Here is an 18,183-nt window from a genome sequence, read left to right as displayed (position 1 = left end):
GATAATTTGGTTAAGTGATAAAGAAACTGGCTTCTTTCTTCTTTTTGAGCTACGATTATTTATTTGTGCTAAATTTACGCTGACTGTGCTGACACCAGTGCTGAGAAAGTGCTGCACTGTTAGAGATGCTGCCTTCTGAATGAAATGTTGAATGGAGGGCCCATCAGCTCTTTTAGGCAGATATAAAGGGGTTGGGGGGGGGGGGGGGGGGGGGGGGGGGGTGGGTGGTGGGGGTTGCGGGGGTGAGGGGTGGACTGCCTAGAATGAAAAAACAGTAAAAACTGGGAAATAATACTGGTCCGAACTGTTTTTTCCTTCTGGGTGGTGCAGTGGTAATGTCACTGGGCTAGTATTATAGAGGGCCCAGGCTAATGCTCTGGGGACATGGGTTCAAATCCCACCATGGCAGCTGGTGGAATTTAAATTCAATTGATTAATAAATCTGAAATTGAAATCTAATCTCAGTAATGGTGACCATGAAATTATCATTTGATTGCTGTAATAACCCATTTGGTTCACTAATGTCCTTTAGGGAAGGAAATCTGCTGTCCCTACCTGATCTGACCTACACGTGACTCCAGACCCACAGCAGTGTCTTAACTGTCCCCTCAGTTCAAGGGCAGTTAGGGATGGGAACACATGCTGGTCTTGCTAGTGATGCCCATATCCCATGAAAGAATAAAAAAATAGCCTGGTTTAGTAAACTATATCACCAGCAGCCGCATGCTGCTCTTGACTTTGGTTTAGAGTCTCTTGCCAACACATTTATTAAAGCAAAATACTGCAGTTGCTGGAAAGTACCACACATAAGGCTATTTACTAAGAGCCCATGCTGTTGGGGGTAGTATATTAGCATGGATAGAGGACTGGCTAACAGTAGAAGACAGGTAGTTAGGATACGGGGGCATTTTCAGGATGGCAACCTGTAACTAGTGGAGTGCCTCAGGGTTCAGTGCTGGGGCCACAAATATTTACAATATATAATGACATGAATGAGGGAAATGAATGTACTAGCGCCAAGTTTGCGGATGACACAAAAATAGGTGGGAAGGCAAGTGGTGAGGATGACACAAAGAGTCTACATGGGGACATAGGTTAAGTGAGTGGGCAAAAATGTGGCAGATGGAATGTAATGTGGGAAAATGTGAGGTTATGCATTTGACAGGAAGAATAGAGGAGCTGAATATTATTTAAATGGAGAAAGACTGAAGAAAGCTGCAGCAGAGAGGGATTTGCAGATGACACAAAGCTGGGTGGGAGGGTGAGCTGTGAGGAGGTTGCAGAGATGCTTCAGTGTGATTTGGACAAGCTGAGTGAGTGGGCAAATGCAGTATAATGTGGATAAATGTGAGGTTATCCATTTTGGTAGCAAAAACAGGAAGGCAGATTATTACCTGAATAGCTATAAATTGAGAGAGGGGAATGTGCAAAGAGACCAGTCACTGACGGTAAGCATGCAGGTGCAGCAGGCAGTAAAGAAGGCAAATGGTATGTTGGCCTTCATAGCCAGAGGATTCAAGTACAGGAACAGGGATGTCTTGCTGCCTTGGTGAGACCACATCTGGAATATTGTGTGCAGTTTTGGTCTCCTTTTCTGAGAAAGGATGTACTTGCTATAGAGGGAGTGCAGCAAAGGTTTACCAGACTGATTCCTGGGATGGCGGGACTGACATATGAGGAGAGATTGAGTTGATTAGGATTATATTCACTGGAATTTAGAAGAATGAGGGGGATCTCATAGAAACTTATACAATTCTAACAGGACTAGACAGGGTAGATGCAGGAAGGATGTTCCTAATGGTGGGGGAGTCCAGAACCAGGGGGCACAGTCTGAGGATATGGGGTAAACCATTTAGGACTGAGATGAGGAGAAATGTCTTCACCCAGAGAGTGGTGAGCCTGTGAAATTCATTACCAAGAAAGTAGTTGAGGCCAAAACATTGTATGCTTTCAAGAAGGAGTTAGATATAGCTCTTGGGGTGAAAGGGATCAAAGAGTACGGGGAGAAAGCGGGAGCAGGCTATTGAGTTGGATGATCAGCCATGATCATAATGAATGGTGGAGCAGGCTCAAAGGGCTGAATGGCCTACTCCTGCTCCTAGTTTCTATCTTTCTATTCGGAGGTCCTCGTGCATGAATCACAAAAAGCTAGCATACAAGTTCAGGTAGTAGGGAAGGCAAATGGAACGTTGGGCTTTATTTCAAAGGTAATGGAGTATAAAAATAGGGAAGTCTTACTAAAACTATACAAGGCACTAGTTAGACCACACCTAGAATAGTGTGAACAGTTTTGGTCCCCTTATCTAAGGGAAGACATACTGGCATTGGAGGCAGTCCAGAGAAGGTTCACTACGTTGATCCCAGGTATGGAGGGATTTTCTTATGAGGAGATAGTCAGAAGCTTTTTCCCAGGGTGGAAGAGTCAATTACTAGGGGGCATAGATTTAAGGTGAGAGGAGAAAATTATAAAGGAGATGTGCGGGGCAAGTTTTTTCCACAGAGGGTAGTGAGTGTCTGGAATTCGCTACCAGAGGAGGTGGTGGAAGCAGATACCATAGTGGTGTTTAAGAGGCAGCTTGACAAATACACGAATAGGATGGGAATAGAGGGATACGGACCCCAGAAGTGCAAAATGTTTTAGTTGACGGCAATATGATCGGCGCAGGCTTGGAGGGCAGAAGGGCCTCTTCCTGTACTGTACTTTTCTTTGTTCTTTGTTGAGAGGCTGAGTAGGCTGCGCCTTTATTCATTGCAGTTTAGAAGAATGAGACGCGACCTTAAACATATAAGATTCTTAGGAGGTTTGACAGGGTAGATGTTGAGAGGTTGCTTCCCCTTGTTGGAGAGTCTAGAACCACAGGGCATCATCTCAGAGTAAGGGGGCACCCATCTAAAATAGAGATGAGGAGGAATTTCTTCTCTCAGCGGGTAGTCAATCCGTAGAAATCTTTACAGCAGAGGGCTGTGGAGGCTGGGTTATTAAGTATATTTAAGTCTGAGGTAGACATTTTTAATCAGTAAGGGAATCAAGGATTATGGGGAAAGGGCAGGAAAGTGGAGTTGAGGATTATCAGATCAGCCATGATCTTACTGAATGGTGGAGCAGACTCGATGGGCTGAAAGGCCTACTTCTGCTCCTACTTCTTATGGTCTGAAAAACAGAAAATGCTCATCAGGTTAGACAGCATCTGTGAGAAAGAAACAGAGTTAAAGTATCAGGTCATGATGACCCTCACCAGAATGATGAAGGATCATTTTGACCCGGACGTTAACTCTGGTTCTCTCTCCACAGATGCTATCCGACCTTCTGGGTACTTCTAGCATTTTCTGTTTTTATTTCAGATTTATGAAACATTGTATAGGTAAATGAGCAGCATGATAGGATTTCCATTGCAAATGGGGATGGGACTATATGTTTCCTCAATTTTCTGCTGTGACTCAACAACAAAGGCTTGAATTTATGTAGCACCTTTAATGTCCCAAGGTGTTCCATAGAAGCATAATGAAATAAAATTTGACACTGAGCCAAAGAAGGAGATACTAGGACATGTGACTAAAAGCTTGTCAAAGAGGCAGGTTCTAACCAAGTAAAACGAAGGGAGATAGGTGAAGAGGCTTAAGAAAGGATTTCCAGAGCCTATGGCCTAGATAGCTAAAGGCTTGATCATCAATGGTGAGCTGAAGGGAGTAGGGGATTCAGGGGAGGCCAATGTCAGAGGAACACAAAGTGCTCAGGATTGTAGGGCTGCAGCATGAGCTCTGGTGGAAACCCAGATAACCAACTTCAATGGCATTTACCCAAATTTAGGACAGAGAATTGGGGGGACCCACCCAGCCTCCCACTCACAGAGAGTTCCAGGATTTTGACCCAGTGACGGTGTACGGCAATATAGTTCCAAATCAGAATGGAGTGTGATTTGGAGAGGAACTTGCAGATGGTGGTCTTCCTGTACATCCATGCCCATGTTTGAGTCAAGGTTGTAATGAGGTCAGGAGCTGAGTGGCCCTGGTGGAACCCAAACTGTATGTTAGTGAGCAGGTTATTGCTGAGTAAGTGTCACTTGATAGCATGGTCGCTGATACCTTCCGTCACTTTGCTGATGATTGAGAATAGACTGATGGGGTGGTAATTGGCTGGGTTGGATTTGTCCTGCTTTTTTCTGGACAGGCCATCTTCAGTTTACTGCCTGAAAGCAGATCTGACCCACATTGCGATCTCCACCACGAGTACAGCAAGGACGGAGGTCCTGAATCCACCCCACCCCTGTTGTTGGCACCAATCAGACAGACCCATCAGGGTGGCGGCGGCACAGTGGTATACAGTCGGGAGGGAGTTGCCCTGGGAGTCCTCAACATCAACTTTGGACACCATGAAGTCTCAAGGCACCAGATCAAACATGGGCAAGGATGCCTCCTGCTGGTTACCACCCTTTCCATTGTTGAACACCATTTGGAGGAAGCACTGAGGGTGGCAAGGGCACAGAATGTACTCTGGGTGGGGGACATTAATGTCTCTCACCAAAAGTGGCTTGGTAGCAGACCAACTACAGACCAACCTGGCCGAGCCCTAAATGACATAGCTGCTAGACTGGGTCTGTGGCAGGTGGTGAGGGAACCAACAAGAAGGAAAAACATACTTGACCTCACCCTCACCAACCTGCCTGCCGCAGATGAATCTGTCTATGACAGCATCGGTAGGAGTGACTGCTGTGCAGTCCTTGTTGAGACGAAGTCCTGTCTTCAAACTGAGGATTCCCTCCATCATGTTGTGTGGCACTAACACCATGCTAAATGGGATAGATATCGAACAGATCTAGCAACTCAAAACTGGGCATCCATGAGGCACAGTGGGCCATCAGCAGCAGCAGAATTGTATACAACCACAATCTGTAACCTCATGGCCCGGCACATCCTCCACTCTACAGTTACCATCAGGCAAGGTGATCAACCCTGGTTCAATGAAGAGTGCAAAGAGAGCAGCACCAGGTATACCTAAAAATGAGGTGTCAGCCTGTTGAAGCTACAACACAGGACTACTTGCATGGTCTGCCAAACAGCAGAAGCAGCATGCAATAGACGGAGCTAAGCGATCACACAACCAACAGATCAGATCTAAGCTCTGCAGTCCTACCACATCCAGCTGTGAATGGTGGTGGACAATTAAACAACTCACTGGAGGAGAAGGGTCCACAAATATCCCCATCCTCAATGATGGAGGAACTCAACACATCAGTGCAAAAGATAAGGCTGAAGCATTTGCAGCCATCTTCAATCAGAAGTGCAGAGTGGATGATCTATCTTGGCCTCCTCCAGAGGTCCCCAGCATCACAGATGCCAGTCTTTAGCCAATTTGATTCACTCCAAGTGATATCAAGAAATGGCTGAAGGCGTAGGATAGTGCAAAGGCTATGGACCCTGACAACATTTCAGCAATAGCACTGAAAACTTGTGCTCTGGAATTTGCTGCACCACTAGCCAACCTGTTCCAGTACAGCTACAACACTTCCCAGGTATATCCTGTACAAAAAAGACAGGAAAAATCCAACCCAGCCAATTGCCGCCCCATCAGCCTACATTCAATTATCAGTAAAGTGATGGAAAGTGTAATCAACAGTGCTATCAAGCAGCACTTAGGAGTGATTTGCTCATTCCCTGTATCTTAAGGTCAGAAGTGAGGATGTTTGCTGATGATTGCACATGATTGCACAATGTTCAGTACCCATTCGCGACCCCTCAGATACTGAAGTAGTCCATGTCCATATGTAGCAAGACCTGGACAATATTCAGACTTGGTCTGAAGTGGCAAGTAACATTTGCCAGACAATGACCATCTCCAACAAGAGGGAATGTAACCATCTCCCCTTGACATTCAATTGCATTCACAGGATACATACATACAAATTGACGCTCAGTTTGGGTTCTGCCAAAGCCACTCAACTCCTGGCCTCATTACAGCCTTGGTTCAAACATGGCCAAAGAGCTGAACTCCAGATGTGAGATGAGAGTAACTACCCTTGACATCAAGGCAGCATTTGACTGAGTGTAGCATCAAGGAGCCTTAGCAAAACTGAAGTCAATGGGAATCGGGAGGAATCTCTCCTCTGGTTGAAGTCATACCTGGCACAAGGGAAGATAGTTGTGGTTGTTGGAGGTCAATTATCTCAGTCAAAGGACATCACTGCAGGAGTTCCTCAGGACCATGTCCTAGGCCAGCAATCTTTAGCTGTTTCATCAGTGACCTTTCCTCCACCTTAAGGTCAGAAGCGGGGGTGTTCGCTGATGATTGCACAATGTTTAGCACCATTCGTGACTCCTCAGATACTGAAGCAGTCCATGTCCATATGCAGCGAGATCTCGACAATATTCAGACTTGGGCTGATAAGTGGCAAGTAGCATTTGCCAGAAAATGACCATCTCCAACAAGAGGAAATTTAACCATCTCCCCTTGACATTCAATGGCATTATCCTCACTGAATTCTCCACTATCAACATCCTGGGGGGTTACCATTAACCAGAAACTGATCTGGACTAGCCATATAAATACTGTGGCTGCAAGAGCAGGTCAGAGGCTAGGAATCCTGCCAAAGCCTGTCCACCATCTACAAGTCAGGAGTGTGATGGAATACTCTCCACTTGCCTGGATGAGTGCAGCTCCAACAACACTCAAAGCTCAATACCATCCAGGACAAAGCCGCCCACTTGATTGGCACCCATCCACAAACATTCACTCCCTCCAACCCCGACTCACAATGGCAGCAGTGTGTACCATCTATGAGATGCACAGCAGGAACTCACCAAGGCTCTTCAGACAGCACCTTCCAAACCCACAAACGCTACCATCTAGAAAGACAAGGGTGGCAGATGCATGCTAACATCACCACCTGGAAGTTCCCCTTCAAGCCACTCAGCATCCTGACTTGGAAATATATCGCCGTTCCTTCACGGTCGCTGGGTCAAAATCCTGGAACTTCCTCCCTAACATCACTGTGGGTGTACCTAACAGCATTGCAAGCAGTTTGGCCCACCACCACCTTCTCAAAGGCAATTAGAGATGGGCAATAAATGCTGGCCTGGCCAGCGATATCCACATCCCATAAACAAACAGAAAAAAAAAAATTTGATTCACAATGGCCAGGACTGGTCATACCTGGGCAAGTTTCTACATTGTCAGGTAGATGCCAGTGTTGTAGCTGTACTGGAGCAGCTTGGCTAACAGCATGGCTAGTTCTCAAGCATAACTCCAGAAGCCATGGTGGTGTAGTCACTGGATTAGTAATTCAGAGACTCAGGCTAATACTCTGCGGACTTGGGTTCAAATCCCATTGCAGCAGCTGGTGGAATTTATATATGAAGCTAGTCTCAGTAATGGTGACTATGTAACTATCATCAATTGTTGTAAAACCTCATTTGGTTCACTAATGTACTTACTCATCTGGCCTACATGTAACTGCAAACCTGCAGCAATGTGGTTGACTCTTAACTGCCCTCTGAAATGGCCTAGCAAGGGCAATTAGGGATGGGTAACAAATGCTGTCACTTATCAGTGACACCCACATCACCATGAAAGAATAAAGTGTTCAGTACAACAGCTGGAATGTTGTCAGGACCCATTGCCTTTGCTGTATTCAGCCATTTCTTGATATCAGGTGAGAGAATCACATGCCTACATCCTCTCTGATCCTCCTATATATATTTTTGATTTCGCTCATGCCTCCTACTGTTTCTAATCTCCCAGTTAAGACCTTAATGTCACACAGAAAGAGGAGGCCACTCGGCCTATTGTCACGGTGCTGGCTCTCTGAAAAAGCAATCGAATTTGTCCCACCCCCCACCCCCCCGCGCTCTTTCCACAAAACAGTGGAATTTTCTGCTTTTCAAGTATTCAGTCCAGGTCTCTTTTTCAACGTTCCTGTTCATCTGCTTCCTTTCTGATTGTTTCAGATAGTGCATTCCAGATCTAATCTGCAGAGCCGAGACTTGACTCCTTCTCTGATGTCCCCAGGGTGCAGCCATTTTCCAAAGCTGTACAACCGTGAGCCGGGCACTTAAAGGATTGCATTCCTGTTTGGGCTGTCAAATAGAGGAGAGAGGGGGTGACTGCTATTTTGAAACAGCAGTGCGAGGGACAACCCCGCCCAGTTGGTTCGTTTCAAAAACGAGTGCTGCAGCAGAGAAGGAGAAACAAGAGTGGAGTTGATGATGTTGGAGTGGAGTTTCTGCAAACTGACTGGGAGGAAGTGGAGGGGGTGTTGAGGCCAGTCGCGGATTCCAGCAGCAAGTGGTCCATCAAGCTTAGACCGAATTTGGATGCTTTGACTGGCGTGACGATGCGGAAGTAGAGAATTTTGCACGGAAGTTTGGAGGAGAAACTTAAAACTTCGATTTTGTTTTGAGAAGAGGCACAGAAAGAGAGAGAGAGAGAGAGAGAGAAAAGGGATTGCAACATGGACAGGGCCATTAAAGAGGGCCAGTTGCATGTCTTGCTGCTTAAATTCGGCAAGGTAAGGGATTGGGTGCGGTACTCCAAATTGCATTTTCTTACTTACATTAGAACTCAGTAGATTTCAGTCCCAAATGACTTGCAGACGTTGACTGGGGCGAAGATCGTCCGGAGAATGTAGATGCTAGGGAGCGCTGTTGTGTTTAAATGTTGGTCCGCTTACATGTGTCTGTCTGTCTGTTTAATTTACTTTTTTATTGCAGATTTTTAATGCATTATTCGTGGACCCTTCCCCTCCCTTTATGCTTAATCTCGGAATGCTTAAAGAGATGGACTTTTAATTCAGAACGGTTATTTCCAGTACCGATTATTTTTTTGGGGGAGATTTTTGCAATTTAACCCTGTTTCTCGTACAAGAAGTGTTAAACCTACTGAACATTCAAAAAAAAATGCTAGCTCCTGAGAGGTTGGGTGGTCAGTTCTGGGTGAATTAAATAAGGAGTTTTGTTGGAGGTGGTGATATTTAAAGGGGGTATTTCTGGCGCGCGTGTGTTTATAACTGTGTTTGCGTTTTGCCCCAGTTTTCCTCTTGTTTTGGATCTGGTAGCTTCTCTCACCCTTCGTCGGTGCGCCCAGGCGCTGGGTGTCGGATCCTGTGAGGAGAGGGGATGGGTATTTATTCTTGTAATGTGGGTGTTGCGGGTGTTTTATTGGCCAACCCTTGTCACCCTGAGCGGATGATGGTGGGCTGCCCTCGTGAATTGCCGAGTGCCTTGCCAGACCACTTCAGAGGACCTGTTAAGAGTCAAACACAATGGTGTGTGGCTCTGGCGTTGTACCTGGGTCCAGACTAGGTAAGGATGGGTAGATTCCCATCTCCAAAAGGACTCCAGTGAACCAGTTGGGCTTTTATAATCCAGCAGCTTTTGTGGCCACTTTTGCTGAGATCAGCGTTTTGCGTTTAAGAGAGAGAAAAAAAATGAATTCACATTCTCGATGGGATTTGACCTGTGGTTATTAAGTCCAGTAGTGTTATCACTGCATTACCGTACCCTTCCATGTGCATTTTCTGAGAGGTCAGGATTGATTTTCCTCTTACTTCCCTCTTCTTCTTCCATTCTTTTTAGATTTGATTTAGGGAGGCATTCGTCATTGCCCATCGCTAATTTGTCTTGAGACTGTGGAGGGGCGTCACTTTGAACCACTGCAGTCTGTGTGGCGAAAAGTGGTAGAGAATTTCAGGATATCTCGGTCCTCCTTTATTTTCCCATCTACTCCCTATCTTGGAGTCAGGAGGCTGATTGTAACATCTCAAACTTTAGTTGATTTTAGGAGCCTGGGGCAACTCTGGTAGTCTGTTTGGCTCAATTTCTCTTTGCCTTTTGTAGTGCCTTCCTTTTCAATTCCACAAAGAAAATTAAGCCCTGTGGTGTGTACTATATTGCAGTGTTTTGGTGCACTTGTTACATTTTGATCTTGAAGCAATTGACTACATTAAGCCTGCAAGAAACTGAAACGTGGAAAAGGCTTTTTATTTCATGGGATTTGGGCGTCCACTGGCAAGGCCAGCATTTGTTGCCGATTCCTAATTACCCTGGAACTGAGTGGCTTGCTAGGCCATTTCAGAGGGCAGTTATTGCTGTGGAGTCACATGTAGACCAGACCAGATGTGGACGCAGATTTCCTTCCCTAAAAGGCATTAGCGAACCAGATGGGATTTTTGCAACAATCAGTGATAGTTGTTATGGTCACCATTATTGAGACTAGTTTTATATTCCAGATTTATTAACTGAATTTAAATTTCACCGGGGTGGATTTGAATCCCTGTCCAAAGTGCGTTAGCCTGGGCCTTTATATTATATCCAGGGATAGTACCACTATGCTACCATCTCTCCATTTTTGATATGATTTGCACTGTGATGAGCATTCTGCAATTTTTATGGTGTGAATATCTTGAGAAAGGTGATTAGTCATCAACAGATTTCCAAAGTGAGAAAAATTCTTGAAATTTTTTCTTCATGCCTCTTGCCCCCACCCCGCTTCTCATCCTTGTTGAGTAACGTACCTACCACGTCAATAGAATTCCAACTTAACCAATTAGTCACCAAGGTTGAACCACAGTTCCCATATAACTGGACCCGAAGTGTTAAAGATAGATGAAAGAGCTTGCATTTATATAGTGCCTTTCATGATCTGAGTATCTCAAAATGCTTTACAACTATTTAAGAGCACAAGAAATAGGAACAGGAGTAGGCCATTTGACTTCTCGAGCCTGCCCCGCCATTCAATAAGATCATGGCTAATCTGCCCCAGGCCTCAACTCCTTTTTTGTGCCAGCTCCTTATAGCCCTCAACTCCCTGATTATTTAAAAAATCTATCTACCTCCTCTAAAAACTTTCAGTGATCTAGCCTCCACCACTCTGAGGTAGAGCATTCTAGACATTCACCACCCTCTGAGAGAAGAAATTCCTTCACATCTCAATTTTAAATGAGTGTCCCCTTATTCTGTAACTATATCCCTTAGTTCAAGATTTCCCCACTTGTGGAAACATCTTCTCAACATCTACCCTGTCAAGCCTCCTCAGAATCTTGTACCTTAAGTATGAGATGTAGTTATTGGGTGCCACGTTTCCTACATTGCAACAATTAGCAAGGCCCAGAAAGATCCCACAAATAGCAATGAAAAAATGATCAGATCCACCTGTTATGGCAATGTTGGTTGAGAGATAAATATTGGTCCAGGGCACCATGCTCTGCCCTTCTCTCTTCTCTGAAATAGCCTTCATTGGATCTTTTATGCCCACCTGAGGGGGCAGATGAGCCTAGGTTTAATTTCTCATATGAAAGATGGCACCTTTGACAGTGCAGAGGTGCCATCTCCCTCAGTGCTGCACTGTAAGTATCACCATGGATTATGGGGTCAAGTTTCAGGAGTGGGACTTGCATCCACAACTTTCTGACTTGGGTAAGAATGCTACCAACTGAACATTTTAGGTTATTGGTTTACCTATGTCTATCCTAATAATCTATTATTAGTTATGGTAGTCCAGATAAGCTACGCTTCTACAGTGTCTTTCACCTGGAACATGTCTCAAACTGGTTCACAGAAAAGAAAGGGAATATTGAATGGGGGGTGGGGGGAGAGTTACTGACAATGACCAAATCATGATTGGAAAAGTAGCTTTTTGAGAAAGTAGGAGAGATAACTAGCAAAGTGGTAAATTTTAGTAAGGGAGTTCCAGAGAGTATGGGATGTGGGCATCTGGGGCAAGATCAGCATTTATTGCCCATGCCTTGGAGAAGGTGATGGTGAGCCACCACCTTGAACCGTTGCTGTTGATTGCTTCATGGTCTTCAGTGCCAACACAACCCATCTTTTTTTAAGGGATTCAATCGAAGGCAAATTGAATGTTTTTATTGGAAGTTTTTTTCACATGCTGCGGTTATCGAGAAAGGAAGAAAATACTTCCACTCTTTGTGGAGAATGTTGGAAGTGCCTAGCAGGTGCATCAGCGTTGAAAGAGAAACCAAAGGTTAAGGTTTTCTTGAGTAGACACTCTTCTTTCAGATTGACCTGCAGGTTTTCAACATTTTATTATGTTTGTTACTAGAAGTTTTCTGATTTTCATGGTTACACTATTAGCAGCTGTGCCTTCAACCATCCAGACTGTGTATTGGGAAGTTCTTCCCTAAGCCTCTCCACCGCTCCTTCCTTTAAAACACTTATTACAAATTTTCTGTTTGACTAAACTGTTGGCCACCTGTCCTAATGTCTCCTTATCTGGATCAATGTCAAATGTTTGACAATTGCTCCTGTAAAGCTCCTTGGGGAATTCATCCACATTAGAATCGCTTTGTAAATGAAATTTGCTTCCGGCATTTGGCGTTATCAGCTGTAGCTCAGTTGGCAGCTCTCTTGCCACTAAATCAGAAGGTTCTGGGTTCAAGTCCCACTAGCACAAAAATCTGGCTGACACTGCAGTGCAGTACAGAGGGAGCGCTGCACAGATGTCTTTGATGAAACATTAAACCAAGACCTCATCTTCCCTTTCAGATGGGTGTCAAAGGTCCTATGATACTCGGAGAAGAGTGGGGTAGTCATCCCCAGTGTCCTGGGCAATGTTTATCCCTCAATCAACATCACTAAAAATACAGATGATGTGGTCATTATCACATTGCTGTTTATAGGTGTTTGCAAATTGGCTGCCATGTTTCCTACATTACATTACAACAGCGAGCAGACTAAACTTTAGAAGTAATTCATTGGCCATAAAACACTACGTGGTTTTGAAAGGTGATGGATAAGTGCAAATTTGTCTTTCTTCAACATTTGCAGCTGACCCCTTAATCTCTTCCTGCTTCTAATGTTGTCTGAAGTTTGGTTACTTTGAACTTATGCTTTCTTTGGTTTTTGGTTATTGACTTTGAATCTTTGAATTAGATCATTAGCTTTCTGTTTTCTTGTCACACCCTTGTGTGAGGAAGTTTTGCAACCAGTCATTGCTTTGTGTGCTTTACCCTGGGCGAGTGCTTGATGCACAAACTGCCTTCTCTACTCCTGGCTTCATCGTGTGAAAGTAAAGCTTCGATGCTTCAGTGTAAAGACCATCCTACACGAAGAGGGGTTTAACAAATTCACACTGTGTCACTGCAAGAATAATCTTGGTTCTAAATCAGCCACTGGTATGTTTTTGTAATGTTTATGTTGTTGGACTATTAATCTGAGAGGTGGCCTAATAATTGAATGCGAGTTCAATTAACAGCTGGCTAGTCTCAGAATTTTAATTTAGTGTTTTCTAAAATATCCTCAAAGCTGGCATTAATAAAAGTGACCATGAAGCTGTTGAATTGTCATTAAAAACCCACCTGGTTTCACCAAGGAAGAAACCTGCTATCCTTACCGTCTGGGCCTATGTGTGACTCCAGTCACATGTCAATGTATGTCGATGTCGACTCTTGACTGCCACCCATATTGGCCATTGAGTTGTATCAAGCTGCTGCAGTGTTTCAAAAAGAAGGACATCTAGTAACAGGCAATAAATTGCCAGCCTTGTCGTGCCAGAGATGCCCATACCATGGTGATAAATAGAAGAAATTCACCACACCCTTTTACCAGAAAACTAAGTAAATCAGGAAGGCTGGATTTTAAACATCAAGAGGAGGAAGAAAAACTTGACAGAGGTAAAGTATTCCACAACACTGAGGTCATTGGGAAAGTATGAATGTGATATACTTACCAACCTGAGCCCACTGAGGCTGGAAGGAAGTGGAAAGACATGGGAATTTGGAATTTGAGAGGAACAGAAGAGGAAAGTTTGGAGGAACAATGAACAGCACTAGTATCAAACTACTGTAGCTTGCACAATGAAAGAAAGATTGGCATTTATATCTTGCCCTTTCATGACCTTGTGGCATTCCAGAAGCACTTTTACAGTCAGTGAAGAACTTGCTATTGAAACATAGGAAGCGCTGCAACTGATTTGTACACAGCAAAGTTCCAGAAGCAACCAGATAAGCTGTTTTAATGAATGCTGGCCAGGACACCAGGGAGAACTCCCCTACTCCTCTTCAAAATAGTGCCATAGAATCTTTTACATCTCATTTGCAAGACAGTACTGCACTGTGATGTCAGCCTAGATATTGTGCTCATCTCTGGAGTGGGACTTGAAGCCACAACCTTCTGAACCAGAGGGAACAGTGCAGCCCACTGAACCACGGCTGACGTTGTAAAATGCTGGATATACTCAGCACGTTTTACAGCATCTGTGGAGGGGAGGAGATAAAACAGGCGGAACAGGAGGTGAGGAGGTGGGTCTCATGGACAAGACGAGCTCAAAGGGCATGGGGGGTGGTGGTGGGGGGGGAAGATACGAGAGAACATTGCAAGTTCAGGGCAAGGGTAGGGAAAGAAATGACAGAGACAGGTCTCAATCTTATTGATAAAGAAGTTGCACTTATTGGAGAGGGATTTAAGAAGACAATTTGCAGTAAGAAAGCCAGGGGCTAACTTTGCATTTCAGAACGACCCTGGAAGTAGTGAGCAGTTTTGATGGAAGAGAGAAGGATCCGAGAGTACCTGATGTCGTTGAGCCTCTGGTGGAGAATGGCTAAAGCTGTTGCCCACGAGGCCCATTAAAGCCTTCATCCGTTGAACTCAAGAGAATGGAAAGGAGGGCAGCCAGGGTGAGAGAGTGTAATAGTTTTAATGGGGACTGGGGCGTCAAAGGTGAAGTTGAGCAAATTGGTAGCTGTGGAAATATGGTGAATGAAGGGCCAAAGGGCAGCAAGATGGGATTTTGAAAGTGCAGAATTTTGAGAGTGCGCTTCTTTAAAAAAGGTGGAACTAGGGCTGGAAGGGAGAACAGAGGTGTAGGAGGAGAGCAGTGCAAAGAAGTAATTAGAGATGGCTTGATTGATAGGATGGGAGTAGTGAGGCCATGTGAAATGGCAAGGTTGGGGGTGAGATCATGAATATGGGTTGAGGCATTTTATATGAAAATAGACACTAAGGTAGGGTAGGAGGGCAGTGATCTCAAAGGAGAGAGAGCATGATGAGTCGAAATAGAGGTTGAAATCACTGAGGCTAAGATGTCAGTTGGTGCAGGGGCTGAGGGAGGACAGCAGTGGTGGTATCTTAGTAAGAAAATTTTTACGGCGCTTGGGTGGATAGTAGCGGATGAGGATTTTAATTGGGGGGGGGGGGTGCAAGAGAGAATAAATAAAGTGATATGTTCAAAAGAACAGAAAGTATCAGAGGAGTAGGGAATAGACCAAAGTGTGATTTGGTGATGTAAACTACACCACCACTACACCTGGGCGACACAGTGGTGATAGCTATAGTCAGGTGAGGAGGCTTCATTTAGGGGGAAGGCCAGAAATGTTTCCTTCAAGGCCAGGACATTGGTGCAGTCATCCAGAATGAGCTCATGAATGACAAGGCCTTTTTCAAAATTGAATTCTGGTTGAAATATGTGGAGAAAGGTGTTGATAGCTGATTTCGCAGAGTCCACAAGATTAGAAGCGAGAAAGATAGTTGGGTGAGGAGGAGATTGGCAGGATTAGGCTCCAGTCGGTGTGCAGGGTGTGAATGTTGTTGAGGGGGGAATGGGGAATTTGGGGTCACTGCTCATAAGGAGGCAGTGGCAAGTGTCTCTCTGGGCCCTTTTGGAGGAGACCAAGAGAAACGCAGAGGAAAGCTATAGGAAGCTAATCTAAGAGGAGGGGTAAGCCTGGGATGGTGTCAGGAGAGTAGGGAGGGTGACGAGTTTTGAAGGTTGAGGTAGGGATTTGGGTGGGCAGAGTATTCAAAATGGGAGACAGGAGGCATGACAACAGGAGAAGAGGGGTCTATGAGGGCTAAAGAGAGAAGTTGTAAAAAAAAAAGAGGAAATACGATTGACTGGTTCAGTTTTGGAGCAGCAGCTAAAGTCTGTGCAAGAATGGGTACAGGCCTGGTTATGTAGCAATTATTATAATACATATATCTATTCTCTATTTCTACAAGATAGAGGACACAGGAGGGAGTCCAGAGTTAAAGTCAGAGGTCTCATGGTAGGATAAAATTGACATAGGTGCAGTTAGCAGAGAGCATTGACAAACTGTTGTCCAAATTTGAAGTCAGATGTGAAGGATAAGTGAAGTCCAGGAGCTAATTGAAACATCAGAGTTAACACCGATGGAGGTATTTCCATTGGAATGAAGATCCAAGATGTGTGAAGAATTGGTTGCACACCAGAAAAGATCAAGGATGCATGAATGAAGTTGAGGTACAGATCAGCCATGATCTAACTGAATGATGGATCAGGCTTGAGGTTTTTAAAATGATGATGGGTTTTGATGGAACAGATGGAGTAAAGCTGTTCCCTCTGGTAAGTAAATCAATAACCAGAGGTCATAGAGTTAAAATCATTGGCAAAAGATCTGGAAGGGAGAGGAGGAGAAAATTATTTAATTTGACTTGTCAGGATCTGAAGTGCTGTACCTGAAAAGATGGTGGAAGCTGATTCCATCAATAATTTTGATAGGGATTTGGACAATAGATGAAAATGAGGAACTTACAGGGGTACAGACAAAATTTGGGTGTGTGGAAAAGTACTACTACTTATTCAAAGAGCCAGCAAAGGCATGACAGGCTGAATGGCTGCATCCTGCCCTGTAAGTACCCATGATATAAGAATGTGAATGGCCTACCCACTGTTCCCATTCAAGTTTGTAATGTTGCTGGAGTTCATTAAAAGAAGGAAAACACTGCACATTCTGGACTTACAGAACAGGCGCTGTGGATATGGAGGGGTTGGAGCTGTTGGCAGGGATGGGGCATCATAATGGGATCCAAGTATCTTTTTGTTTCTATTTCCTCAAATTCTCTGGAATTGTACCTTTGGAAGCTGTGCAGTCCCGTGGTTCCCACAAGGGGTAATTCATTATTTGGGCAGTGGAGGTGGTGGGGGTGGGGGGGGGGGTGCATGTGCAGCTACAACAATGCACCTCATCTAATTTCCGAAGTGAATAAGCTCCACTTGAGTTCCAAGGAAGAGTAATATTGGACTCAAAACGTTAACTCTGTTTCTCTCTCCCCAGATGCTGCTAGACCTGCTGAGCTTTTCCAGCATGTTACATCTCCAGCTTCCACAGTATTTTTGTTTTTGTATCAATATACCTCTTGTTTGATAAATGGAGTCTGAAATTTGCATGAATACAAAAAGGTAGTGACTGTTTAACAAAGGGAAATGGAGAGTTATGTAAATGATGCAGTTGCAAGATTCAGTTCAAAAAATATGTTTGAGATGTGCAAGTATGGTTGACGATTTCCTTGATTTCTAGGATTAATGCACATGTTGTCTTTGTATCTGTCTGTGCTCTGTATCAAAAGCATTGTCCCACTAGTGATGTGCTGTATTTCAAACTTAATTTTACATGTACCGTCTATTAAAATGAGCTTGCACCGATAACAGGAGGGAGTGGTTTGTGACCATAAATTTTTTTAAAAATTGCTCTCGGAACATCATTGCCATTGGCAAGGCTGCTACTTATTGCCTGGTTGCCCTGAATTGCATAGCTTGTTAGGACGTTTCAGAGGGCAGTTAAGAGCCAATCATATTGGTGTGGTATTGGAATCTCGCACTCATTCTCCGACCAGGCTTCCTTCCCTGCAGGACATTAGTGAACCAGTGGGGATTGTTCCCTCTCATGTCCCCTCGCTGTGCACAGTTTGCACAGTTCCTTTAAGATTGCCACCTATGCGAGCATTTTAAAGGGTATGTTTCTCCTGCACGGCCTATCAGTCCCTTGTGTGGCACAGTCCTGATTGCTGCGCAGCTTAGAGAGAATGTTGATTGTGCAACAATCCAACAGCTTCATTGTCACTTTTTCTGGTGCCAGATTTTTAAATTTAATTTGCAGTTTTGTGTTTAACTGGACCTGAATTCTCAAAGCTGCCATGGTGGGATTTGAACTTGTGTTCCCTAAATCATTAGCTCAGCCTTTGGGACTATTTGTCCTGAGGAAGATCACTACGCCACTGTGTCATTGTGGGAGATTCACAGAATCTAGTGGAATGAACTTCTCGGACCTTTTTTTATTTTTTTTTCTATATTTTTAGATTTTAGGGAATTGATTGCTCACACAGTTACTGAAGTATGAGAATCACAGCTCAAAAGACATGATAGGGAGTCATTATTATTCAGAGTTGTAGTTATTAGATGCTGAATCAAAGCAGCAAATAGGGTGTTAATTAACTGAT

General features: G+C 44.3%; 1 protein-coding gene across 1 annotated transcript in view; it reads left to right on the top strand.

Annotated features, from left to right (window-relative positions):
• Positions 1-8,129: 8,129 nt before the first annotated feature.
• dok1b (docking protein 1b) overlaps positions 8,130-18,183 on the top strand; it is a 103,822-nt gene continuing 93,768 nt past the window's right edge. Inside the window, exon 1 of the mRNA XM_041190000.1 lies at positions 8,130-8,501. Coding sequence (XP_041045934.1) covers positions 8,445-8,501 — 57 coding nt within the window. The 5' untranslated portion in view covers positions 8,130-8,444. The remainder of the gene's footprint in view (positions 8,502-18,183) is intronic.

The sequence above is a fragment of the Carcharodon carcharias genome, chromosome 1, assembly GCF_017639515.1.
Source record: "Carcharodon carcharias isolate sCarCar2 chromosome 1, sCarCar2.pri, whole genome shotgun sequence".
NCBI classification, from domain to species: domain Eukaryota; kingdom Metazoa; phylum Chordata; class Chondrichthyes; order Lamniformes; family Lamnidae; genus Carcharodon; species Carcharodon carcharias.
The sequence above is the reverse complement of the archived record's forward strand: the minus strand, read 5'-3'. Positions and strand labels throughout refer to the sequence as shown.